Source organism: Chenopodium quinoa, unplaced genomic scaffold, assembly GCF_001683475.1.
Source record: "Chenopodium quinoa cultivar QQ74 unplaced genomic scaffold, ASM168347v1, whole genome shotgun sequence".
Taxonomy (NCBI): Eukaryota; Viridiplantae; Streptophyta; class Magnoliopsida; order Caryophyllales; family Amaranthaceae; genus Chenopodium; species Chenopodium quinoa.
The window spans coordinates 81,621-106,460 of record NW_018742720.1 but is presented as its reverse complement, the minus strand read 5'-3'; the positions used below and the strand labels follow the sequence as shown (position 1 = coordinate 106,460).

Genomic DNA, 24,840 nt, shown 5'->3' with positions numbered 1-24,840 from the left:
TGTCCACCTACAAGTATGTTTCTAAATTATCCAACCAATGATTGAAATATGGCAATCTTAAGAGGGGCGCAAGGGTAAATGATATAGAGTTATAGACGGATTTTGATCCTAGGTCTCGAGTATCTCCTCTTAAGAGTTTTAACTAATCTAGGCCCGGTTCTTTTAAGCTTCTGACAGGGCAGAGCAGATCAGATTTCAGCAGAACAGAGCAGATTTTATTATTATTATTATTATTATTATTATTATTATTATTATTATTATTATTATCGCATATAGCTCAAAAACAGACAAAGTCCTACAACCTACAATAAAATTAGTGGGAAGCCGAGATACTATGTGAATCGCTAAACATCGCCCGCAAATTACCATATAAAGCCCACAAATATGACTTGGTGTGACCATTATGCCCATTTTCTAAAATTGAACAAATCTCGGTTTAAAAAATGTGGAGCCGTACTGGCTCGCCGGGGGAGACCGGAGGGCAGGCCGGAGATGCTGGGGACGCCGGAGGTACGTTGTCGTCGACGGAAAACGAGGTAAGTCACCGTTAAAATTCACGGTTTACCGTAGGAATGGCTCCGGCGCCTAGGATGGACGCCCTAACCGTAGCATGGACGTCCAAGCCAGACGCCAGAACCACCACAGTGGCGTCCAGCTCAGACGCCCAGACCACCAGACTGGCGTCCTGGCCAGGCGCCACTCTACTGGCTGAGGCGGCCCTGCCAGGCGCCAGTCCAGTGGCTGTGGCGGCCCTGGCAGACGCCACCTTTATATTTTTTTTCTTTTTTTTTTTTTTGTTTTTTTCTTTTTTGATTTTGTTGTTGTTTTTTATTTTTTTTTTTTAAAATCGAAAATGATTTTTTTAAATAATTCGAAATGGGTTTTTTTTAAATTAATTTTGAAAATTCGAAATAGGTTTTTTTAAAATTAAGTTTGAAAATTCGAAATGGTATTTTTTAAAATTTAGTTTGAAAATTCGAATTGGGTTTTTTTAAAAATTAAGTTTGATTGTTGATAAAGGTTTTTTTCTAAAATTAAGTTTGACAATTCGAAATGGTATTTTTTTAAATTTAGTTTGAAAATTCGAATTGGGTTTTTTTAAAAATTAAGTTTGATTGTTGAGAAAGGTTTTTTTCTAAAATTAAGTTTGACAATTCGAAATTGTATTAAAAAAAATTGCAAATTGTTTATGTGACTTTTATAAATGATTGTGTTTAAAATTTGTATGTGTATGTGTATGAATAATATTATACATAATTATGTTTTTTTTTTTGTTAATTCTGTGTAAATATAGAAATTAAATGTATTATCCGTTAAATGTATTTATTATAATATATAATTGATGCAAGATTATGGTGGAGACGGAAATGATTACAGTGGGATATTTGGACATGATGGTCCATTCGAAGAAGCTCAACAATCGATTGATTGGGCAAAACAGGTTGCAATTGCAGCTGGATTTTGCTTGGTAGTAGTAACTCATAAATCTCAACGGGATGGTAGAATAGATCGCATTTTGAGATGTGACCGTTATCGCAAAAGAGAAGAAAGAGATTTTCGTACAGCCACTCGGTTTGATACAAAGCGGAAAGGTTGTGGGTGTGAGTTCAGAGTAAAGGTCCGACAACTACGGAGTCGTGACGGTTGGGAAGTGATTGGTTACTCTAAATGGGGGTATCACAACCATGAGATGATAGTATATGAAGAGGGTCATCGACAGCTGAGCGGCTTAAGTCCTGCTGCGAAACTAGTTGTGAAAGAAATGAGTGATGCTCAAGTCAAGCCTGCTAAAATATTAGCATATGTGTTAGAGAAATTTCCAGAAGACCATCCAAACCGAAGACACATCTACAACGTCAGACAGCAACTCAGGTTTGAACGGTCAGAGGGAAGGAACCCTATACAGCAGCTGCTACACCAGGCACAATCACGTGGTTACCTGTTCTGGTTTGATTCTGATGAAGATACAGCGGAGGTGACTCATCTTTTCCTTGTGCATCCTAATTGTGCTGATATGATCAAGTCTTGGCCATTTGTGATTTTGATCGACTCAACGTACAAGACAAACAAGTACAAGTTCCCACTGGTTGAGATCATGGGGATGACTCCAACGAACCAGAACTTTCTGATTGGTCATGCAATCATCAAGGATGAGACGGCTCCAAGTTATTATTGGGTCTTGGAGAATCTGAGAAACTACATCGGGCCTAATGTTCATCCAGCAGCCATCGTCAGCGACTGTGAGGGAGGTCTCTTTACCCCCATAGCAGAGCTGTTTCTAGAATCGAAGCACTTATTGTGCACATGGCACATCAACAACTGCGTGAAAGTGAAAGCCTACAACCTTTTCAAGAAGAATTTGGAAATGGCAGAGAGATTGGTGAATGGTAAGTGGCGGAAGATCCTACAGGCTACCACAGAGGAAGCGTACGAGCGAGAATTAGCTAACTTCAGGGATTCGTACCAGTGGTGTCCGGCACTGGTGGACTATGTGATGCAGCAATGGGTCCCTCACAGGGAAAAGTTTGTCAAATATTGGACAAACCAGGTACTTCATTTCGGGAACACTACAACATGCAGAGTTGAGAGCGCTCATAGAGCTACCAAGGACTGGATTGATTCATCGACCGCTGCTTTGGATACACTGTTCGATAGACTTAACAAGTCCATTGAAACTCAGAAGAACGGCATCAGGAACTCTCTAGAGGACTCCAGACGACGACATGGTACGATGTATAACCATTTCATATTTAAGATTCTCCATGGTCGTGTGTCGCACTACTGCTTGGGGTTGATTCTCACTGAGCTGAACAAGATGAGGGACTTGGCTGACGAAGTGTATGCTCGGTGTGGGTGTGCTATTTCAGTAACTCATGGATTACCTTGCGCATGCACCATTCACCGCGTTATTACAGAAGAAAGGGCGTCGTTACATGTTGATCAGGTCCATTCATTCTGGCGGACGCTCGTTATTGGTGAGCATGCAGATACTCAAACGGCCGACCGTGAACAGGAGGAGTTGGAGCATTTTCGTTCGATGTACGACCGAGTGTCCTCCAGCCATCCTTCTATTATTCGTGACGCTACTCATGTACTTCATGACATGTTCCACACGTCTACCTTAGATTATGAGGAACCCGAAGGATTTGACCGTCCTCGAGGTCGACAACGGCGGAACAGGAGTGCGTTTGAGTATATCCGTGGTCTTGGTCGTGCTCGTGCTCGTGGTCAGACATCGTCATCTAGTCGTAGTCAATCTTCATCGTCTGTGAATATGCCCCTGAGAACTGGTACGTTTTGGTTTTTTACATTGCACATTGTTTATAAGGTTACTCCTGCCTTCTTAACTGTGTTTAATTATATGGTGAATAGGAAGAAACGATGTTCATCAGTTTCCGTACAAGGACAGGATACCTGCGATCATCATGCCGTACTTGGAAGGGTGGAATGATGTAGTCGTAGATGGTAACTGCGGATTCCGGGTCGTGGCTGATGTTTTCAAATGGGCGAAGACAACTACGGTTTGGTGCGTCAATTGATGTACAGCGAAATTGCCTCTAACCGAAATGTTTATCGTCATGTGTACCAGGATGAATTGGATGGCGCTCTGTGGCGTATCCGGTGGGGAGGTGGACCTTGCGGCCAAAATCATTATTTTGACGCGCCCCTAGATCTGTTTGCCGTTGCAAACATTTACAAGTGCGCAGTCATGCATTTCGGCCTGGGATTGCATAGTCAAGCTTATTATCCTTGTACCACGGTTCTCCCTTGGCGTTCGCGTGAGACTGTCACCACACCGGTCAGAGAGGTAGCTATTGCGTTTCTTGGGTCGTCATACAGACATTTCATCCGACTAGACATGTCATCCGATTTTCCAGTGCCACCGATTATACCTCGGTGGTACACCATTTGCACAGCGAGCGTAGAGGGTTGGGATGCGCTATATCATGATCGGATCCACGAATGGAACACCCTAGCTGCATTTTAGTTTTTCATGTTTACATTCTTCCTATGTAATCTTATTTGTACGTTGCTCTTTTAATGAGAACATTAATTTTTTATATTGTATTTCTTACTGCATTCTATATGTTGCATGGGTAAGTTGCGCAGATCCACGAACGTTTATGTCAAAATTTAAAAACAACAATGATAATATGTCTAAGTTGAAAGCTAAAAGAACAATCTAAAATGTTACAAACTTACAACATAATGTCCAATTTAATAAATTAAAACGATAATATTTAAAGTGCTCTATAAATAAAATGACAAAACCATCAGTAATCCCTCCTCGACGCCGACTCCCAATGTGCAAGGGTCTGTTCCAGACTATCAACAGCAGCTCTCACTGTTGCACTCATGTTGTCCTTCTCCAGAGATAGTTTCTGTACGTCCTGCATTATCTTTCCCATCCACTACATACAACAAAAAATAAAAGATGAAATACAATAACAACATATAAAATTTAATTAAAGAACAACGATAAATATAATATGAGACATACCGCTTCCATGGCAATAGGCGGTGGCACATAATCATCATCGCTGTGGTCGAGATCTGCGATCAACCTCGGGTGCGAATACCGGTTGAACCATTCCATGTAGTAGTGGTCACACATGGGAGGAACCCCAGAGGGCGGCCACTGCAACTCCGCAGTCCATAAGCGGGCCACCATCGAAAACTGGTCCCACGTCCCAGTCATGATATCCGGCCATTGCACGACGTAGTCTCTCGACGATGCAGGTCGGACCGCCTTCATCGGGCATGCCGGGGGAGGAGGGACAACTTGGACAAATCCAAGCTGGCGAAGACAACGCTGGGGCATGTACGCCTCGGCGATCTCACGATACTGAATGAGTCCTGTGTACAGGGTCCTGGGTACCCTAACACTAGGGTTCGGGCCGAAAGGCATCCAGTTCACCTGCACATAGTTTTAAAATTTAATAACATGAATATAATATGTGCATATAATAAAATGTAGAAACAATTTATAAACGTTACCTCTAAGGGGGACAACCTGTCAAGCGGTCAACGGACTTCTTCTCCGAGCGCGGACTCCACGCACAAGCACGCGGCATCCCCTCATCAATAGGAACCGGGTCACGATGTGGTCGCAATGCAGGAAAGTACTCGTATATCCAGGTCTGCAATAAAATCAGACACCCAGTGATACCTGCCGCGTCATCCCGACTCGTAAATCCTAGTTGGCGATACAAATACGCCAACGTAGCCGATCCCCAAGAAAACTGGCCTACACTGTCGGGGTCACACGCCTCTACTATGTCGCGTGGCCTGAGCTTGTTTCCGCCGCTCTTATCCGGAAACAAGGTACATCCGAGGAGTAGAAAAACATAAGCAGCCAGCTGTGCGTCGTGCGTCCTACGTGCACTGGGGTACAAACACCTCTGCAACACGGATGCGATCTTCACACCGCCGTGTTCCCAAACACCAAGCGCCTCGGTGTACAGTGCAGCTCTGTCCACCGCCAACAACTCTGCCAGCAAATCTGCCTGATCCGCATCAGCCACAGCACAAAGTCGTTTACCCTCAACACGAATCCCCAGAATGGCCTCGACGTCATGTAACATGATCGTCATCTCCCCGAATGGAAGGTGGAAAGAGTTTGTATCCGGCTGCCATCGCTCAACGAAAGCCGTGATAAGCGTACTGTCAATCTTATCGTGCATGGTGGCAGGAACGTGATTCACCCCAGTGCCCTCCAGTCGCTCGAACATCTCGCTCTCCGTCGGCCAAGCCTCAGCCCATGTACGCAAAAAGCTACCAGTCTTTTCCCGGGTATGACATTTCAACAACCCCGTAACTGAAGGCCTCTCCTGGTCCTCCCAAATACGGGCAGCTATGTGTCTTAGAAAGCTAGGAATCACACTCCCGTCAACAGGCCCACCGGGCACCTCACTCCTAACAACCCAAGAATCTTTAACGGCCCTCGACCGTTTCCTGCTTGCCCCAGATACAGTGGACGCAGATGATGTGCCAGATCTACTAACAAACCTACCACCCCTACCCTTACGCACCTCAACCATATGTGTCTCGTACATGTCATCAACCCTCTGACTGAATGGACCGTAATCATCATACGGTCCACTCCCATCGTCCACATCCTCATCCTCATATGCGCCCTCCTCCTGCTCCTCCTCCTGGTCACCCTCCTCAGCATCATCATCGTCATCGTCATCCTCATCCCGACGGTGGATCCGTTCTCTACGAGCCGAGGCCGAAATACCACGGGATCTAACATGTCTATGCCCCGACCTCTCCACTGAATAGCCTCTACTAAGAAGCTCTACATTCTTCCCCGCACCATGACGACCCAGTGAATTCTACAAAAAATTTAAAAATATATAAACATACAAAAGTTTTTTAGAAAAATAAATAACTACCTACAGATACAAAATACCAACACTTCCAACATATCGTCATATTTATAAACATAAAATTAATAAAGATTATAAAAAATCAAAGACATGATAACTAAATAGGACACAAAACAAAAATTTCAAATTATTTCAACTAATTAAACATAGAAAAATATTATACGGCATACACAAACACACACATAATACCCTAATATATTACAAAATTTATGATTTCCAAAAAAAATAAAAATTATTTCAAATAATTAAACATAAAAAATAAAAAACAAATATATTACACATACACAAATACACACATAATACCCTAATATATTACAAAATTTATGATTTCCAAAAAAAATAAAAATTATTTCAAATAATTAAACATAAAAAATAAAAAACAAATATATTACACATACACAAATACACACATAATACCCTAATGTATTACACATTTTAAATTAAAAAAACAATTACACATTAACACAAACAATTTCCACATACTACATCAATTAAGGCATAAAAAATGTTTAAACATCAAACATAAAAAAAATAAAACATAAACACAAAAAAAAAAAAACTGATTTTATAAAAATAAAATATACACGATTTATAAAAAAAAAACACATAAAGTTGATAAATATTTTAAAAAAAAATAAAACACATTAACAAAAAAAAAATTAGACATAAAACAAAATTATTTTAAATAAAACTAAATTTCTGATTTTGCAAAATAAAAATAAAAAAAAAAAACAAAAACAAAAAAAAAATCAGAAAAAACAAAAAAACAAAAACAAAAACAAAAAAAAAAACAAAAAAAACAAAAAAAAAAAACAAAAACAAAAACAAAAAAAAACAAAAAAACAAAAAAAAAAGGGCGGGCGCCTGGCCAGGACGCCCACCCACTGGCGGTGGCGCCAGCTCCGGCAGCCGTAGCCAGTGGGCAGGCGCCTAAACTGGACGCCCACCCATTGGCACAGGCGTCAGATCTGGACGCCACAACCAATGGGTTGGCTTCTGGTTTGGACGCCTACTCCGGTGGCTGGGCTTCCAAGCCAGACGCCACCCCACCGGCTGTGGCTGCCGGACCTGACGCCCACCACGCGCCACCGTCTTCTTTTTTTTTAAAAAAAAATAATTAAATAATTACCTTGCCACCAGGTCGCCGCCTTTCCTCCGCCGCCGCCGCCGCCACCTCTTTCCCTTGCCGCCTCGACATTGTCGTAATTAATTTTTTTAAGAGAGGTAGATTTTCTGATTTTTTTTAGAGAGAAGTAGAGAGTGTTTTTTTTAAAAGGAAAAGGGCAATAAAGTCACACCAAGTCATATTTGTGGGCTTTATATGGTAATTTGCGGGCGATGTTTAACAAATCCCGATACTATCTGGGCCCCCACTCCTCTAGCTATTGCAAAGCCTACCCTAGTGAAGATATGAGTTGCAGCATGAGCTCCAATGTCTTGCATCGCCGAGAACCTCTGAACTTGCTTCAGCAACACAACAGCCTCCTTCTCTAATTCCCCAAGCGAAGAAAAGGAGAATGGAATGAACCATATCCAATCAGCCGACAACTAGCTTCATACTTCACCCGCTTTCGATGAGCCGCGTCAGCCACAACCCGTCCAGGAACAAAGTCAGATAACAAAAACCTACAAAGTCAATCGATTTACAAGAAATTAGTGGAGAGCCGAGATACAATATGGGCCCCCACCCCCTCGAACTATAGCGAATCCAATCCTATCAAAGATGTGAGCAGCTGCACGAGCACCAATATCCTGCGTCTTAGCGAATACTTGAACCCGCTTTAACAACACAATAACATCCTTCGCTAATTCCCCCAAAGAAAAAAAGGAGAAATGAAGAAAACCATAGCCAATAGCCCTACAATGCGCTCCATACTTGTCCCGCTTCCACTGAGCCGCAATCGACACAACCCGACCAGGTACGAAGTCAGACAACCCAGATTGTGTTAAAAGAGAATACCCCGTCAACTCAACACATACATCAAGGCCTCTGTCCCATGAATAAAGCAACACATTTGTAGGTCGAAGAGTCCCATCATTCCCTCCACTCAACCCAATGTTAACCTCCTTTCTTGCAGAAATTCCAAACCGAAAACAAATATCAACAAGGGTATCACAAACAAATTTATGCCGATATTTAATACCCACCATCCCAGCACAACACTGCATGATCCCCATAAATATCCCCATCAAAAACCCTTGAGAAAGCAGAGCACGGTGTCAAAACGGAGAACAAAGGAACACCCAACAGGTAGCAAAGAACACAACAGTAAGCTTTACCATTCATAGTCTGACCCAAACCCGAAATTGGGACCTCCCACAACCGGGCAGAAGTGTGATCCCCCTGCTGGGACTTCCATAAGGCAACCTGATGCGGAGATAAGGAGAAAGTGGATTTTGCAGATGCAGTAACCTTTGTGAAATATATATCTGCTAATTTCTTCATAAGTTTGGGGGCAGCGATCTCACTAGGGTTAATCATAAGGTCAGTCTCCACAATCCTACTAAAAAGACTAAGAGTATCATCGAAGGCCGGTCCCGGACCAACAATACCAGAATTGTGAAGAAGCGCAGCCTGAAGACCAGAAGACTACATACGCGACGCAAGGAAAGCATAGTGCCGAACATAACCCGATGAATAAACATCTTGTCCTCCATAAGCAAAAGGTAAGGTGACAAATCGCCATTGCCAATCACCAAAACCAGGCCTCGAAGCAATTACAATGCATTCCAATGAAACCCGAAGGGCCACAACAAAAGAAATTTGGGCCGCTTCAAGAAGACGAGGGGGACAAGTGCGCATAGAAAAATAGAGTTTTGAAACCCCAGTACGCGCACGAAGTAGTATCAACTCACATTGAAAATCATCAAGCTTAGCAACAACATCCTTTAGCACAATGGTCTTCGACACTCTCTGCAAACAAGCTCACTACGAAAAGAGGTATCCGCACTGACAGGACCACCAAGCAACTTAACACCATGCATAGGACGAGCAATATCAGGAGGAAAGACACCAACAAGACGGCTATGTGGGTCCTCTGTGGGCCAGTACACTTCTATTTTCTCAACGTTCACATGGAGGCCGAGGCGAGGTCCTTCCACCAAAATGAACTCTATCACTACTAGAAATAGGCCGATTTCCGACGGATTATTTCCGACGAACATGTAATTCCGTCGGAAATTTCCAACGGAATAAAAATCCGTTGGAATATAAGGGTTTTTCGACGAAATATTCCGTCGGAAAATTACATTTCCGACGGAATTAAAATCCGTCGGAAGATTCCGACCGAACATTCATTCAGCATTAAATAATATAAAAAAAACCAAACCCTGAGAAGAAACCGGTTCCCTCTCTCCTTCTCTTCTTCCTGTTTCTCTTCTCTTTTCTCTCTCCTCTCCTCTCCTCCGCCTCTCTTCTCTTTCTCTCTCCTCTCCTCTTTCCTCTTCTCTTCCTCTCTGACCTCCTCTCCTCCTTCATTCTCTCTCCTCCGCCCACTCTTTCTCTTTCTCTCTCTTCTCCTTATCCTTCCTTCACCTTCTTCGTCCTCTTTCCTCTTCTCCTTCCTTCTCCTTCTTCGTCCTCTTTGACCACCGCACTGACACCAACAACCAACAACACCAACAACCACCGCCGCAACAACACCCACCGCGCGAGCATCTCAAGGTTTCCACAACAGCACCACCACCGCGAAACAACGGCCACCGTCGCAACAACACCAAGGTTTTTTTTTGTAGATCTGGTTTTAGTTAAGGTTAAATTGTAGATCTTATTTTGTTTTTGAACATTTATGATTATAGTTAGTTATTTTTGTAATTCTAATTGTAGTTTATAAATTTATTAGATATTTGTAATGATAATAGTGAATTGTGGTTTTTTTTTTAATTGAAATTCAGATCAAATATGCATATCTACTGGTTTAGATCTTGTTTTTGTCGTAATTTTTGTTTCGGATTTTACGTTTTTATTTTTTTCGATTTGGTAATTTTCTTTTTTCGTTTTTCTAGGTGGGTGGGTTAGGGGGTTGGTTAGGTGGGGTGGTGGTGGCTCGATAGGGTGGGGTGGGGTAGGGTGGGGCCGTGGGGTAGGGTGGGGGTCTGGTCAGGGGTGGGGTGGGGGAGGTTTGGCAGGGTGGGTGGGGTGGGGGGGTTTTTTTTTTTTCTTTATTGACTTTTCCGACAGAAATTTCCGTCGGAATATACCTCTTCCAACGAAAATTTCCGTCGGAAACCTCACCAACTACGACGGAAATTTCGGTCTGAAAAATGCGACGGAATTCCAATTAAAGTCAAAACAGCGCTAACAGAAATAAATCCGTCGGAAACTAGCCTTCCGACGGAAATTTCATCGGAAAAGGCCGAATTTCCTACAAAGGGTTTTATGACAGACTGATTTTGACGGAATTCCGTCGGAAGGCTAGTTTCCGACGGAATTTCCGATGTTTCCAACATAAAATTCCGTCGGAATCAAGCTGTTTTCTTGTAGTGCATAACCTTTCCTACCACCAAGGTATAACCAATATTAGTGTCGTCATCCAAATATCAATACTACAATTATAAGTCAAAAGAATCCCTAATTCAACACACCAACGGGTGGAGAACAAAGCAAAGCGCCAAGAGGATCACCCTGTTGAACCCCTTGACATGACCATAAGGTATGCTCCTCATAAAACAGCCTGACAGGAGTAGAGTAACAGAATTCAACCCAACGTGAGAGAGCAGGACAACGTAGACGAACCTCACGCAACAAAGCCGTAAGATCAATTGAAGGCATTCTAGAAATCCATCAGCAACATAGAGAGGTCAACATTACTACCACGAGCCTCCACCAAACGATTAACAGCATGAAGAATAACCTTCCCGCCCGCCGGCACCCTAACACCAAACTGAAGGCCTCCTAAATAGCTTCCCAGACGCGGACCAATTAAAGCAACCCCAACCTTTGAAACCAGGCGCCTCCAAACGGTACCCACAACAATAGGTTGAATACCATCACTAGGCTTAACAAGCGGCGTGAGAGGAGCACTAGCAATATATTCTCCCAACTCAGCAGGGCATTTCCAAGCAAGAAAGAGATTAACCACCTGCGTAATAAAGGCCACAAACTTATCTGAAACCGCATCAACAACTTCACTTATTATTATTATACAGAAACCTAAAAAGTCAAACGATTTACAAGAAATTAGTGGGGAGCCGAGATACAATCTGTGCCCCCACCCCTCTAGCTATAGCGAACCCAATCCTGTTAAAGATGTGAGCAGTCGCACGAGTACCAATATCCTGAGTCCTAGCGAACGCCTGAACCCGCTTCAGCAATGCAACAACATCCTTCTACAATTCCCCCAATGAAGAAAAGGAGAAAGGAAGAAAACCATAGCCAATAGCCCTGCAACGCGCCCCATACTTGTCCCGCTTCCGCAAAGCCGCAGCCGACACGACACGACCAGGAACGAAGTCAGACAACCCAGATTGTGTCAATGGAGAAGACCCCGTTAAGTCAACACAGACATCTAGGCCTCTATCCCAAGAGTAAAGCAACACATCTGCTGGCCGAAGAGCTCCGTCATTCCCTCCAAACAACCCAACGTTGACCTCCTTTCTTGCAGAAATCCTAGAGCGGAAACAAATATCAACAAGGGTATCACGAACAACGTTATGCCGATGTTTAATACCCACCATTCCAACACAAGACACTGCATGATCCCCATAAATATCCCCATCAAACACCCGTGAGCAAGCAGAACAAGGTGCCGATACGGCGAACAAGGGAACACCCAACCGGTAGCAAAGAACACAACGGTAAGTCTTACCATTCATAGTCTGATCCAAACCGGATATCGGGACCGCTCGCAACCAGGCAGAAGTGTGATCCCCCTGCTGGGACTTCCATAAGGCAACCTGACGCGAAGATAAGGAGAAACTGGATTCTGCAGATGCAGAGACCTTCGTGAAATATATATCTGCCAATTTCTTCATGAGTTTGGGGGCATCGATCTCACTAGGGTTACTCAAAAGGTCAGTCTCCACAGTCCTATTAAAAAGACTAAGAGCGCCGTCGAAGGCTGGACCTGGACCAACAATACCAGAATTGCGAAGAAGTGAAGCCTGAAGACCAGAAGACTGCAAGCGCGACGCAAGAAAAGCATAGTGTCGAACATCACCCGCTGAATAGACACCCAATCCTCCATAAGAAAAAGGTAAGGTGGCAAGTCGCCATTGCCAATCACCAAAACCTGTCCCCGAAGCAGTTACAATGCGCTCCAAAGAACCTCGAAGGGGCACATCAAAAGAAATCCGGGTCGCTTCAAAAAGACGAGGAGGACAAGTGCGCATAGAAAAGTAGAGTTTTGAAACTCCAGTACACGATTATTATTATTATTATTATTATTATTATTATTATTATTATTATTACTATTATTTATTATTATCATTATTATTATTATTATTATTACTATTATTTATTATTATTATTATTATTATCATTATTATTAATATTATATTATTATTATTTTAATAATAATTATTATTTATTTTTTTATCATTTTTTTTATTATTATCATTATTATTATTAATAATATTATAATTAGTATTATTATTATTATCGCATTATTATCATTAAATATTTATTATTATTATTATTATTATTACTTTTATTATTATTACTATTATTATTATATTCTTATCGCATTATTTTGTTATTATTATTATTTGTTTTTGTAGATTTTTTTACTCTTTTTATTACATTATAAATTGTGTTAAATAATATAAAATATTAATTATTATCATTAAATATTAGTTATTATTATCAATTATTATTATATATTAATTATTATTATTATTATTATTATAATAAAATATTAATTATTATTATTATTATTATTATAAAATATTAATTATTATTATTATTAAATACTTATTTATTTTTATCTATAAATATTAGTTATTATTATTAAATATTAATAATAATTATTATTATTAAATATTTATTATTATTATTATTATTATTATTATTATTATTAAGTAGAGCAGATCAAAGCAGAATAGCTCAAACGAACAAGGCCCTAATTGATCATACACAAATACGACAATTTTACTCTGTATAATTTATGAATCTTTTCAATTTATGCATTAGAATAAAAACTTACTACCTATATATACAGAAATACACTTTTCATATGAGTAAGCTCCGATTAATCATCTTGATAAACAAATATTGTTTATCTATCAAGGGACAAAATTGTCATATTTTAGGGTAAAATTAGCGGTTTTACCCATATACTATGGAAATTTAGCCTATTTATTAACAAGATTGTCATTTGATAAAAAAATTTAATGTTTATCAATATCATAAACTTGTTTTTTCTTCTTTCTATAATCATTTTTTATGGTATTTGCAGAAAATCTTTAAGCTACTTAGGGTATGCTTGGATTGGGGGTAATATATTAAGGGGGTAATAAAAGTCAAACTTGAAAAAACATAAGTAATTATAGTTGTTGTTGTAGGAGGTATGGTGTTTACAAATGCCATAAGGTAGTTGTTCCATGAGGAAAAGAGAGAGACGGAGGAATTATTACCCTCATAATGAGGATAGTAGTTACACACCCTCTCCCTAGTGTAACTATCACCCCCAAAATGAGCCTCTTTCTTCACCTCATTCATCACCATCACTAAATATTTTTTCTTACAAGGACACCATCACTATCTCCTCCTTCCCTATTTACTTTCATTTTGCTTAGTTTGACTTTTACTACCCTAATAATGCATTTCCCTCAATCCAAGCATGCCCTTAGAATGAAAAGCTTTCCTCTTTATGTGTGTTAGAATCAAACTTACCACCTTTGTTTCGGTATAATAGTTAAACTTCTCCATTAAATCAAGATATTCTCTAATATCCATTATAAATGTTCTACCTTATTTGTCGCATGCAATTTTGATTCTATTATTCTATATTATTAATTAATTAATCACTACATACGAGTACGAATAATTTGACACCTAGCTACCAGCTAATTTTGTCAAACACACCAATTGTCAAACTAGGTCTTCGTTTAAATTTTCCCTAATCAATGATAGAGAAATAAGAGAAGTATTTATAATGGAATAAATAACGAAAAAATTATCCCCACTACCTCCATCCCAATTTACTTGTCTCATTTTCCTTATTTAAAATGTGTCATGATAAATCATGTGCAAATGGCTATAGCCCATAGGTCAGGGATCAACATTTTGTTGAGGGTAAAGTTATGATACATTTAACTTATGTAGACAAAACACTAAATTAGTGTTGTGGTTATGAGAAAGAGAAGGAACTCCCAGCAAAGGTTCCAACATAGAATAAGAAAATCCAGCATATTAAAGGAGAAATTTTATGCACATCATCAAAGGAAGGCCTTGTATAATAGAGATCATACAATTATTAATAAGGACTTACACCAAAAAGTGCTATGGAAATGAAAATGCACAAAGCACAGATGCACATATTTGAGAAAGCAGACTTATATATCACAGATGAGCATAGAAAATACAAGCTCATCTCTACACGAAAATGCTCGTATTACTATAACTAAACTTTTCTGGCTCTCCCCCCTTTGCCAACCTCTTTAACCTTTGCGCTACTTCCATAACGATGTATAATATAAACATTGTTCTCTGTACAACTCCTAATGTGTTGATGGTTTTTATTTAGCTCGTGCACAAGGAATGCAGCTTTTAAACTACCCTCATTGCTCATCTTCAATGTTGTCAATCACTGAAGAAGCAGTTGAGTCAGATGCAGCATCATCGATATTGAATGATGAGATCTCTCCGCAAATGGAACTCTCATCCTCGCTTTGAACTGAGGGAGCAGTAGAGGATATATCTGTGACAGTAGCAGATTCTGAGAGGGACGGAGAAGATTCTAGATCCTCCTGCTGTAAGCACCAGTACATGATGCTGGCCATCAAGGTCAGGATCATCTTCGGATTTACCTGCAAGAATCAAAGCAGAGAAACATCAACTTTTGACAAGAAGCAGCGTCACATGACTGTTTCACTAATCAAAAAACTTAACAAGATTTATTTATGTTTTTCTTTCAAATTCACCCCAACCTTATGTCCAAAAGAATTCAGCTCTTTTATGAAATTTCATTTATTTGGTATATACACAAGTTAGGGTGTCGAGGATCCAACACTAGCCCTTTTCATCTCAGCCATTGCAAATTTATTTACTGTTGAAAATTCTGTAGAAGACCCTTTCCTTCCCTTTCCCTGAAGATTTAGCAACTCAACTGGAAAATGCCCCAAATCTCACTCTTCCTAAGATGTATTTTTCAAATCTTCATTTTCAAAAGTCATAAATTTGATTTCCAAAAGGTTTTACAAGCCGTTAATCACAAGTCTCGAGGATAAAATAAGACATGTTTAATGTGCCTGACAGCTTCTTCTAAGTTCTATTGAAGCACAATACCTCCTTCATAGTCTGGTCGACTTGGAAAAAACAGTACTCAGCCATACTTACCCAAATTACAGTCACCTGAAGCCTGCCTTCAAACCTTCATCCCACAAAATTACTTTCCTAGGAATTCTTTACCTCCGAGAAGACATGTTTTCCCAATCAATCTTATAGTACATGCAGGAATTGAAAAGGTCTTTAGAGACTCAAATGGCAGCTTAATTTTGAGTTTTCAGAGACATGCAATGGTGGTAAATATCCTAAGGGCAGAGCTGATAGCTATATTAGGCTGGAGGAATCTCATTATTAGCAAAAGAAGTGGTGGAATACTGGAATGTACTGACAACCAATTTGCAAAGAATGATTCTCATAATATTGTAATACAGGGAGCTTTTGTTGAGCTATACTGGCATGAAGATTGAACATTACAAAAGACAAACAACCTAGGTTGTGGATGGACAAGCATAAAGTTTTAGAATGTCAGGAATCTTTTGTCTTCAAATCAAACAAAATTATTATTCAGTCCTCCTGAGTTTGTAACCTTGGAAATAACTAAGGATTCAATATCTAGCTCTTGTTTTGTAATTTGAACTGCCCACATTTGCATCAAAATATAAAGGAATATTTTCTCATGCTTGGTACTATGACAAATCTATAGCATTGGTGTGTGGTAAGTTGAGATGAAATAGGAATTTCACGATATTTCATAACTTACCTCCATAATGTCCTCGGGCAATAAAAAGACAGAGCATCCAAGCTTTCTTGCAACACTGATAATGTATATAGCATTCAACCTTTTTTCGTCATCTACAATACCAAAACAAGTTACAATGAGTATCGCAACATTTTCACATATGGAATTATGGATAATAAAGTAGTCTGTTGTAAGTAAACCATAGAAACCAAAGTCTTTACCATTATCACCCTTGGTGACAAGGTTCCAATTGACAACCCTAGGCTCCACCGCACTTAAAAGTTCAAGGAAGAATAGGCCAGTAGAAAGGCTTTTGTCCTGAGTATAACATCATAGTCCAATCAGATCCAAATCTCTGGAAAAAAGGCTAAGCATTCATAAAAGAGAAAAGATAATAAATACTTTGCTAGCCACCGACCTTGTAGCTCAAAATTCGAGACTTTCTCCCAGAGCTTTTCACCTTATAATTTGCCCAATTAAGGATGTCTGAATCAGAGATCTCCATCCCGTGGGAGAAAGATCTTAAGTTTTTCAATAGTTGGAGCATGTTATACCTCATTAACTGCCACAGTAAAGCTAGAAGAAAATAGAAATGTGTTATGTGATCAATCATATACAAAATAAATCAATGTGCGTTCAAAGAGTCTCAATCTCAGAACATTTGCAGTGTTTATACCGAGTATTAGCTTCTTGTTTCCTTGAACAATATCATTTCCAGCAACATTCACAAGGGAAAACTTCAATTGCTTCCCAATTTTTATAACTTGATTGCAATTCTCAACTTTTCTGAAAGGCATTTTGATAGGAGGCTTTGTCGCGTGCTTCCAGTTGACTGATCCAGGAGATACCTTGTCTAAAGCTTCCAAGAGTACCCAGCTGCAAGACATAAGGTTAGATTGTACAAAAAACACAGAAGAAACCATATCCTTTACATATAGTCGATAATTAAACCCAAAACAGAGAGAATCATTGACATATTACTATAGTAGTTCTAATAAACAAAATAAGAAATTCTAGCTAAGCGATGTTTAATCTCAATGAAGGGGAAATGATCTTAGCAGGTCTGATTAAGAAGTGACATTTATATCAATTTAGAGGTTCCAACACCCCCACATCCCCACCCTATTGATGGAGAAAGAAGAATAGAAGGGCAGAACATGCTCACCCATTTCTAACATCCTCGAACACATTGTTGACATAGGTGGCAATACCAAGACTATTCATCCAAAATCTGAAGCACCTTCCTTCCCTAGATGTCTGTACATCGTCTGTCATCATCTCTGCAAAAGAAACCTTTTTTCCATCTAATGACAAACCATTCCTGCAAAGAAAATTCACATTCTAATATTTTACATGTAGGAAAAGGAGAATAACAATTGTTCAGTCCACAAAAGAGATTATTAAGAACAAAGACTGATATATTAATTGCCTCTGACGATTACAAGATGTGTATATCTTCTGAATACTAATATCTCACCTCATCTTAAAAACCTGAGCAACAAAAGCGAGATTTAGGTTTGATGAGCCTTCAACAATGTCCTTAGAATCTAAGTATCTCTTGCAGCCCATTCTCTCTGCATGGTCAAGTGCCAACTTCGCTCTCTCAGTAGGGTCCTTCGCATCTAATGTAGCTGGATCACAATGTTCTGGTGCGAGAACATTGAGCAGGTAAGTATATGCCTTTGCATCCTATTAAACAGAAGACACAATCATTCAGTCACCAGCACAATAACTTGAATGATAAGATAAATAATTATACGAGTGAAGTTTAGGGATTCTAGGCAGATACTTGAAGGGATTAATTCCTAGCATAATACTGAATAAGACAAGAATCTATTGAATTTCTAACATTAGCACGGACATGATGAGTAGATTAGCATGCTTAACTGTGAGTTTAATTAAAATAAGATGGGAAAGTAAAGCTTAAGGCAGAAATAGTTTCAACTTTGTGCAATATCACATCTGCCATTGGATTAGCAATCAGTCTAGCAATCAGTCAAGGAAAAGATTTCTCCATTTCCCAAAATAGCAATGACATGCTTCTAAGCCCAAAAGCTTTCCAACAACTGGCATCCATGATTGCTAGTTAATCATGATCATAACTAGTAGATGCTATACGTGAACATGTAGCCAACATTACAACCAACAATTTTACAAGATACCTTTCTGGAAAGAGCTTCCTCAAAAAGCAAATTTACCAATTCAGACATACCTTCATATCAGATGAAAAGTTTGTGACAATTTTCTCATAACCAGCTCTCTGGAGATGAAAATTCATCCATTTCAACAAGACTTTTTCTGGGGATAAACCCATGAGCTCCTCAATGTCCTGCCAACATAGATAGAATGTCATTAGAAAACAACTTCTCTTAAGCTCAAACCGTATTATTGAGCAAAAAAAAGGATGAACAGGACATTACATCAGCGTCATCAGCCAATTCTACTAGCTGTGGTGTCTTCCTAAGGTTGAGATCGGCAAGGAGTTGGATCTGAACCAATATGATTGTCAGCTTAATTAGTGCCACGTACAATCATTACCTTATTATCTAAGTTTGACCACCAGTAATTAAGAAAATCAAAGGTCTCAAACTTGAAATATAAAGCTATACCTTTATGATTTGAGAGATTAATCCAAGCACCAAATGTGGCTGAAAAGGAAAGGAGAGCTTCAGTTATAAAAATACAGAGAGGAATTTTCAAAAAAAAAAAGTTCCTAGCTAGTTCAATTCTACTTACCCTTCCTTCAACCAAGTCATGAGGTCCAATGTTAACTACAGTGCATCCAATGGCTTTTGCGGAGTTCAGACACAGAGTATGATTCTCATTTCTCTCCCAGGGATTAAGTACCCTTTTGGTGTTTATTGTTCTTTCATCTATTGTGCCAGGAACGGCAACATTTATAAGCTTACTGCAATAACCACACAGAACATGTCATGATCTCATACACATATGAGAAAGTTGCCACAAGGAGAAAATAATCTTCTAAATCAACCTCATTGAATGAATTACCAAAGAAGAACTCCATCTTTTGCAATATTGAAAAGATCGTCACCATTAGGATCTAGCGGAAGAAATTGCATCAGGAAAGGATCATCACCAAGGTAAGTGTTGATGTGATGAACATAACATCCCTTCTCAGACTGACTAATTGTATGAAGAAGGGTAGTAGTTGAGGCCTTGAGAAAGGCAGAGGAGTCCTTTGAACCACCAAGCTGAGCTGAGGCTCGAATTTGGAAGCTTAGATGAACCTGCCAATGCCAATAAAATTGACCTACATGTTACTTATGCTTATATATACTACTACATTATAACCTCCAATGTCATAAAGCAAGTTGTAACTTCTACATACAGATATTAATTATAGCATAAAAAAAGACTGATTAATTATAACTTGAGCTCATCATTTTCAACAATAAATTCTACTTCTTAGTTCTTAATGCATTAATACACAGTCGTACAAATATACAATACAGATAGATTAAGAAACAGAGATTCACCAAGTCGTTACCTTCAAGAAATCCTCGAACTCGACCTCTTGATTCATATCTGAGGCTGACTCAATCAAAATCTCCTTAATATCTTCCTCTTTAAAAGACTGGTTAAACGCTTTTAACTTTGCCAAAACTGGTGGCATGTCTTCAATGGTCACCTTACCATTGTTATTCTTCAAAGAAGTATACTATAACCAGAAAGCAAAACAAAACAAACAACACCCATTAATCATCATCTACATCAATTTGTGTAATAACTACTCCCTCCATCCGATGTTCACCCTCATATAGCAATTTGAATCAATAATGTGACAACTAAATCTGAACAGTGGTAATAAACTAATAATTATGATATAATACTCAAATCAAGAACTATACCAATACAATATTGTGCACCCGGGTGCACCATCTAATTTGCGATGACCAAAAAATAAACAAAACCCAGAAATTGCAATAAGACTAAAATGAGATAAAGAGGGTTTAAAGGGTAATTACTTTGGATTTGAGGCTGCGAAGTTCAACCTGAGTGAACTGGCTATGGAGCAAAGGATCAGAAACAACAACACCCGCATATCCAGACATCTTGCTAATCTTTTCTTCCTCCTCCAATCAGACAATCTGATTGGGAAACCGATTGAAATCTTCCAAATAGAGTAATAATTTCCTACTAAATCAAACAAAATCAATACCAATACATTATTATTGAAATTAATAGAGAAATGAGGGCATAATATTGATATATTAATCATACATATAGTATAATAATATTAGTTAATTTGATACATTTTTTCAAGAAAATTGCACTGTTCCATTGATCCAATAAATTAAACAAAATTGTCAACTACTACGTATTATTATCAGATTATGAGAAGATAAACTGGTAAAATGAAAACCCAGAAAGAAAAATAAGATTTTAAACTAAAAATAATAAAAATGAACATACCAATTAACAAAATCTTTGTTCTTGCAGAAAAAAATAACCCAGCAAAAAATCCTGTTTTGGTCTTAAAGTTTGACTCTTTTCACCAAAATTATCACAAATTTTGGGAAGGGCAAGAAGAATGCGTAGCAAAAGAGCAAAGGTAACCCAAAAAATAAAAAATAAAATGAAATCTTATTTTATTTTTAGAAACTAAAAATTGAAATAAACCCAAAAGGAAAGAAAACAAAATTTAAAAGAGGTTTGTGGTTTTAGTTTAGTGGCCGACTGGCCGGCAGAAAAAAAGAGAATTTTTTGAGTTTTTTGAGGTTTTTTTTTTTTTTTTTTTTTTCTAGTATTACAAAAAAAATTAAATTAACTAAAAAAAATGTTGTATTTTTTTTCTGATTTATTTTTATGACACATAAAGGTGGCCCACCAATCCAAGTCACTGATTTTGATTTGTCTTTATTTAAGGCTTTCTTTGTCCAACTGGATTGTGGTGATGCCAGAAATTTGACACTATTCTCGATTTACCTTTTCATTTTCCCTAGTAGTCATCGCCTTTCTTGGTATTTCTTGCCATTTTTGGATTCTTCGATATTGTTAGTTTTGGTAAGTTTTTTGTGCTTGATTGAGAGTATCTTATCTTGGGAGATTTTTATTTTTCACATTCTACTACTAGTTGCGTAAAACTAGTGAGAATAGTGCATATTGCTATTGTCACGTTTTTTTGACACATTACTTTTTTAGCTAGTTTAGTTGATAAACTTTTTAAGGTGATATCTAAAACTTAAGATTAAATTTTATTGACGTGAGTAAATTTAAACTAAATTAATCAAATATGCAATGGGTTGTGATAGTTCATTGTGTTTTTTCATTTTTCATTGTGTTTTGTGATAGTTCAAAGTTGTGATGGGCAATGGGTTGGTGGCTTAGCTTACCTATGTCACAAACATACTATGGAGGTTATTGGTAATTGTAGTCTTTGACATTAATGGTTTTCATGGGAGGGAAGGGGGTTGAACTATGGTGGTTTCGCTTGTTACTTTCATCTTACTTGCTTTTCTTAGAAAGTGTATTATTTTGATAGTAGAGTATACCAGTATATTGTTAGAGAGGGTAGTAAGAATAAACTATATCAATTTAGCTTCTCAATATAGAAAAGAAAGTAAAAATTAGGTAACTCAAACATATCACATGAAAATTGTAACTTATACTCCGTAGTTGTGTATTCATTAAATCATTTCTCCAAAATTCACGTGCTTCCTAGGTTTGACTAACCTATTTAATAGTTGTGTGCATTTTAATTAGACATATTATGCAACCATGTGAATACTTAATTGATGGTTTGTATATAAAAAAATATTTTATGACTAAAGGTAAATATACTTGTCCTATTTAGAGACTCAAAGGTATTTATTTTATCCATTTATGATATATATATATATATATATATATATATATATATATTATTGTTTAAAATGTCAATTTAGCTTTGATACATGTCCCCAGATTACATAAGTTTCGTTTTGTTAGTATTATATGTGTAATAATTCTTATATTCCCTCTCTAGACTCTTAATATACCATGTCACCGACTAAATTCATCAATTGTCATACATAACTAATATTATCTCATAGGGAGTTAAAAATGCATATCACTAGGATAGTAGTATGTAGGGATGTAGGATATACCATTCCCTCCGTCCCATAATATAGTTCTTATTGTGTTTTTTCACAGTATTTAAGAAATAGAAGGAAAAAATGGATAACGTACATTAATAAAATTGAAAAGTACAATTATAGACAAAAGTTACAGAGTAAGAAAATGGAAAAAGTACAAGACTTGTGCAAAATTCAAGGGTAATTTAGGAAGTACAATGAATAAAAAAAAAAGTAAGGGTATAATAGTCTTTATATACTATCCAAAAATAAACACGTAAATAATATTTTAGATCTCCAAAATAGAAGAACAAAAGCTATATTATGAGACGGAGGAAGTATATTGATATATATATTGTCCTTTTCATCATGCTAGATTCAACTACCCTTGAAAGATGTATAAATGCTTATTCATGCTCTATATCTCCATGCATCATGATTCATGATGACGCAAGTACATTTCTATAATAAGACATGTTTTTAAACTTAAGCATCCACAAACATATTATGTTCTTTGCTCTACAAATATTGCAACAAGGATTAAATTTCGTATCTCAAAGCACGTTTTATATGCTAAATATCTATAATTATATCAGAGTAAAAATAATAAAAAGTTGATACTGTGAAAGTATTTTACGAGACGAATCTAACAAGACCCCACATAATTATATTTTACTTTACGTATAAATCATAATATGTGGTCAAAAAAGCGTGATAAATAGTGTAAAAATCTGGTTGTTGCAATAATACTATACTGGAAGAAGTATATGTTTATTACTTTATTTAATTATTTTAATACCGAAATTTGATAAATTTAATATTAGATGAAATCCAAAATCAAATTTTATGTTCACCATCCAGAAACTCAAATTAAACTAATTAACATTCACCTACAATTTTGACCATTTAACTTACTTTATGATCTTTTAACATTTAGACACTTTTGCAGACAAACTTTTTTATCAATCCAAGTTTGATGCAATGAGAAAAGGGAAGAGTAGATTCATTAGTAAATGATTCGTTTAGGCCCCCATAAATCACATACAGTAGGTTATTATTATTGTTATAGGAATTGTGGGACTAAACTTAGCTAACTTAATACTCTTTTCTGATAGAGACTGGTCAAAACATAAACATATGACCATAGACTTGTATATGCTAGTAATAAATTATATTTGTAAAAAAAATAATTTAATTAATTATAGTATTTTTTTAGGTAATAATATATGTAGCTTTTAAGGGTATATATAAGCATTAAATATACTTTTTAAAGTAAAATTAAGTTGGAAATTTATGACAAAATTACGCGTAGATTGGTGTAATTAATGTTATTTTATCTTTAATATTTTCTCTTTTTAACTTCTTTTAAGGCTACTTGTATCATTTTCTTTTTTTACATCAGAATAAATAAATTAATAATTTATTAGTTTAGGGCCCAGCCCAACTTCCTAAGTTATGGCAAAAGCAACCACCCAAATAGATTTTATCATGTCATTTCTTTATTATTTATAAAAATTAAATATATATGTTTTTTTTTTTTTTTTTTTTTTTGGGTGGAGGACATCTTTTTACATTTTAGTATGGTGAATTTTAAAAGAGTTTCATCACTTTTCCTAAGGCAACAGCCCACCGGCCTAAACCGACCAAAACATTCCCTATACTCCAACAAAACAAAGCAACAACACTTTTCGCACCTTCCCCCACCCGTTTTTCGTGTTATATTCATTTAATTTTACTATCTTGCTATCTTATTTTTGGATTTGAAATACATTACTCGAGATATCTATTACGGTGTACTTTGAAGTATATCCTACCAAATAACACATGTAAGTGTCTCACATTGATTAAAGTTAAGAGAGTTAAAACATTTATAAGGCTAAGGGGCCAAACCTCCTATTGTCATATGGTTTTGGGATAAAACCTACTTTAAACTTGTGACATAAACTCTCTCTTGGTTTGCGGGTGTAGCCCAGACCTGTATTTAAATATTTTCTCTCTATTCACATCTATTTTTTCTCCCTTACTATAAGTTATGTAAAATTAAATGTTACACCATCAAAATCTATGGCCGTGTTGAAGGTTGTATGAATATTAGGAAGTCAAATGGGTGAAGAATGTTGGAGTGCACCAACGGAAAGGTGATACCTTTTTCACGCATCTTAGGATAGCATATGTGACTATTAACTTAAAACAAATAGTAGGTTGTTTCGAGATTTACTTCTCAATGTCAAGATGACAACACAGACACAA

The 24,840-nt window shown here is 37.4% G+C and overlaps 1 protein-coding gene across 3 annotated transcripts; it reads right to left on the bottom strand.

Annotated features, from left to right (window-relative positions):
* Nucleotides 1–14,742: 14,742 nt before the first annotated feature.
* LOC110723018 (fimbrin-1-like) lies at nucleotides 14,743–21,266 on the bottom strand. Of its 3 annotated transcripts, none has more exons than XM_021902290.1 (15): nucleotides 20,951–21,266; nucleotides 20,503–20,674; nucleotides 20,025–20,195; nucleotides 19,526–19,764; nucleotides 19,253–19,424; nucleotides 19,126–19,164; nucleotides 18,937–19,005; nucleotides 18,729–18,845; nucleotides 17,994–18,205; nucleotides 17,682–17,837; nucleotides 17,193–17,392; nucleotides 16,935–17,092; nucleotides 16,738–16,834; nucleotides 16,538–16,629; nucleotides 14,743–15,359 (listed from the first exon to the last, which is right to left on the bottom strand). In XM_021902290.1, exons 2-15 carry the CDS (start codon nucleotides 20,587–20,589, stop codon nucleotides 15,111–15,113), a joined length of 2,058 nt encoding a protein of 685 aa, XP_021757982.1. In that variant the 5' UTR covers nucleotides 20,590–20,674; nucleotides 20,951–21,266; the 3' UTR covers nucleotides 14,743–15,110. The 3 variants fall into 3 exon arrangements, with proteins under 3 accessions (XP_021757982.1, XP_021757983.1, XP_021757984.1); XM_021902291.1 differs by having other exon boundaries at nucleotides 20,503–20,671; XM_021902292.1 differs by lacking the exons at nucleotides 20,025–20,195; nucleotides 20,503–20,674; nucleotides 20,951–21,266 and having other exon boundaries at nucleotides 19,509–19,568.
* Nucleotides 21,267–24,840: the final 3,574 nt, after the last annotated feature.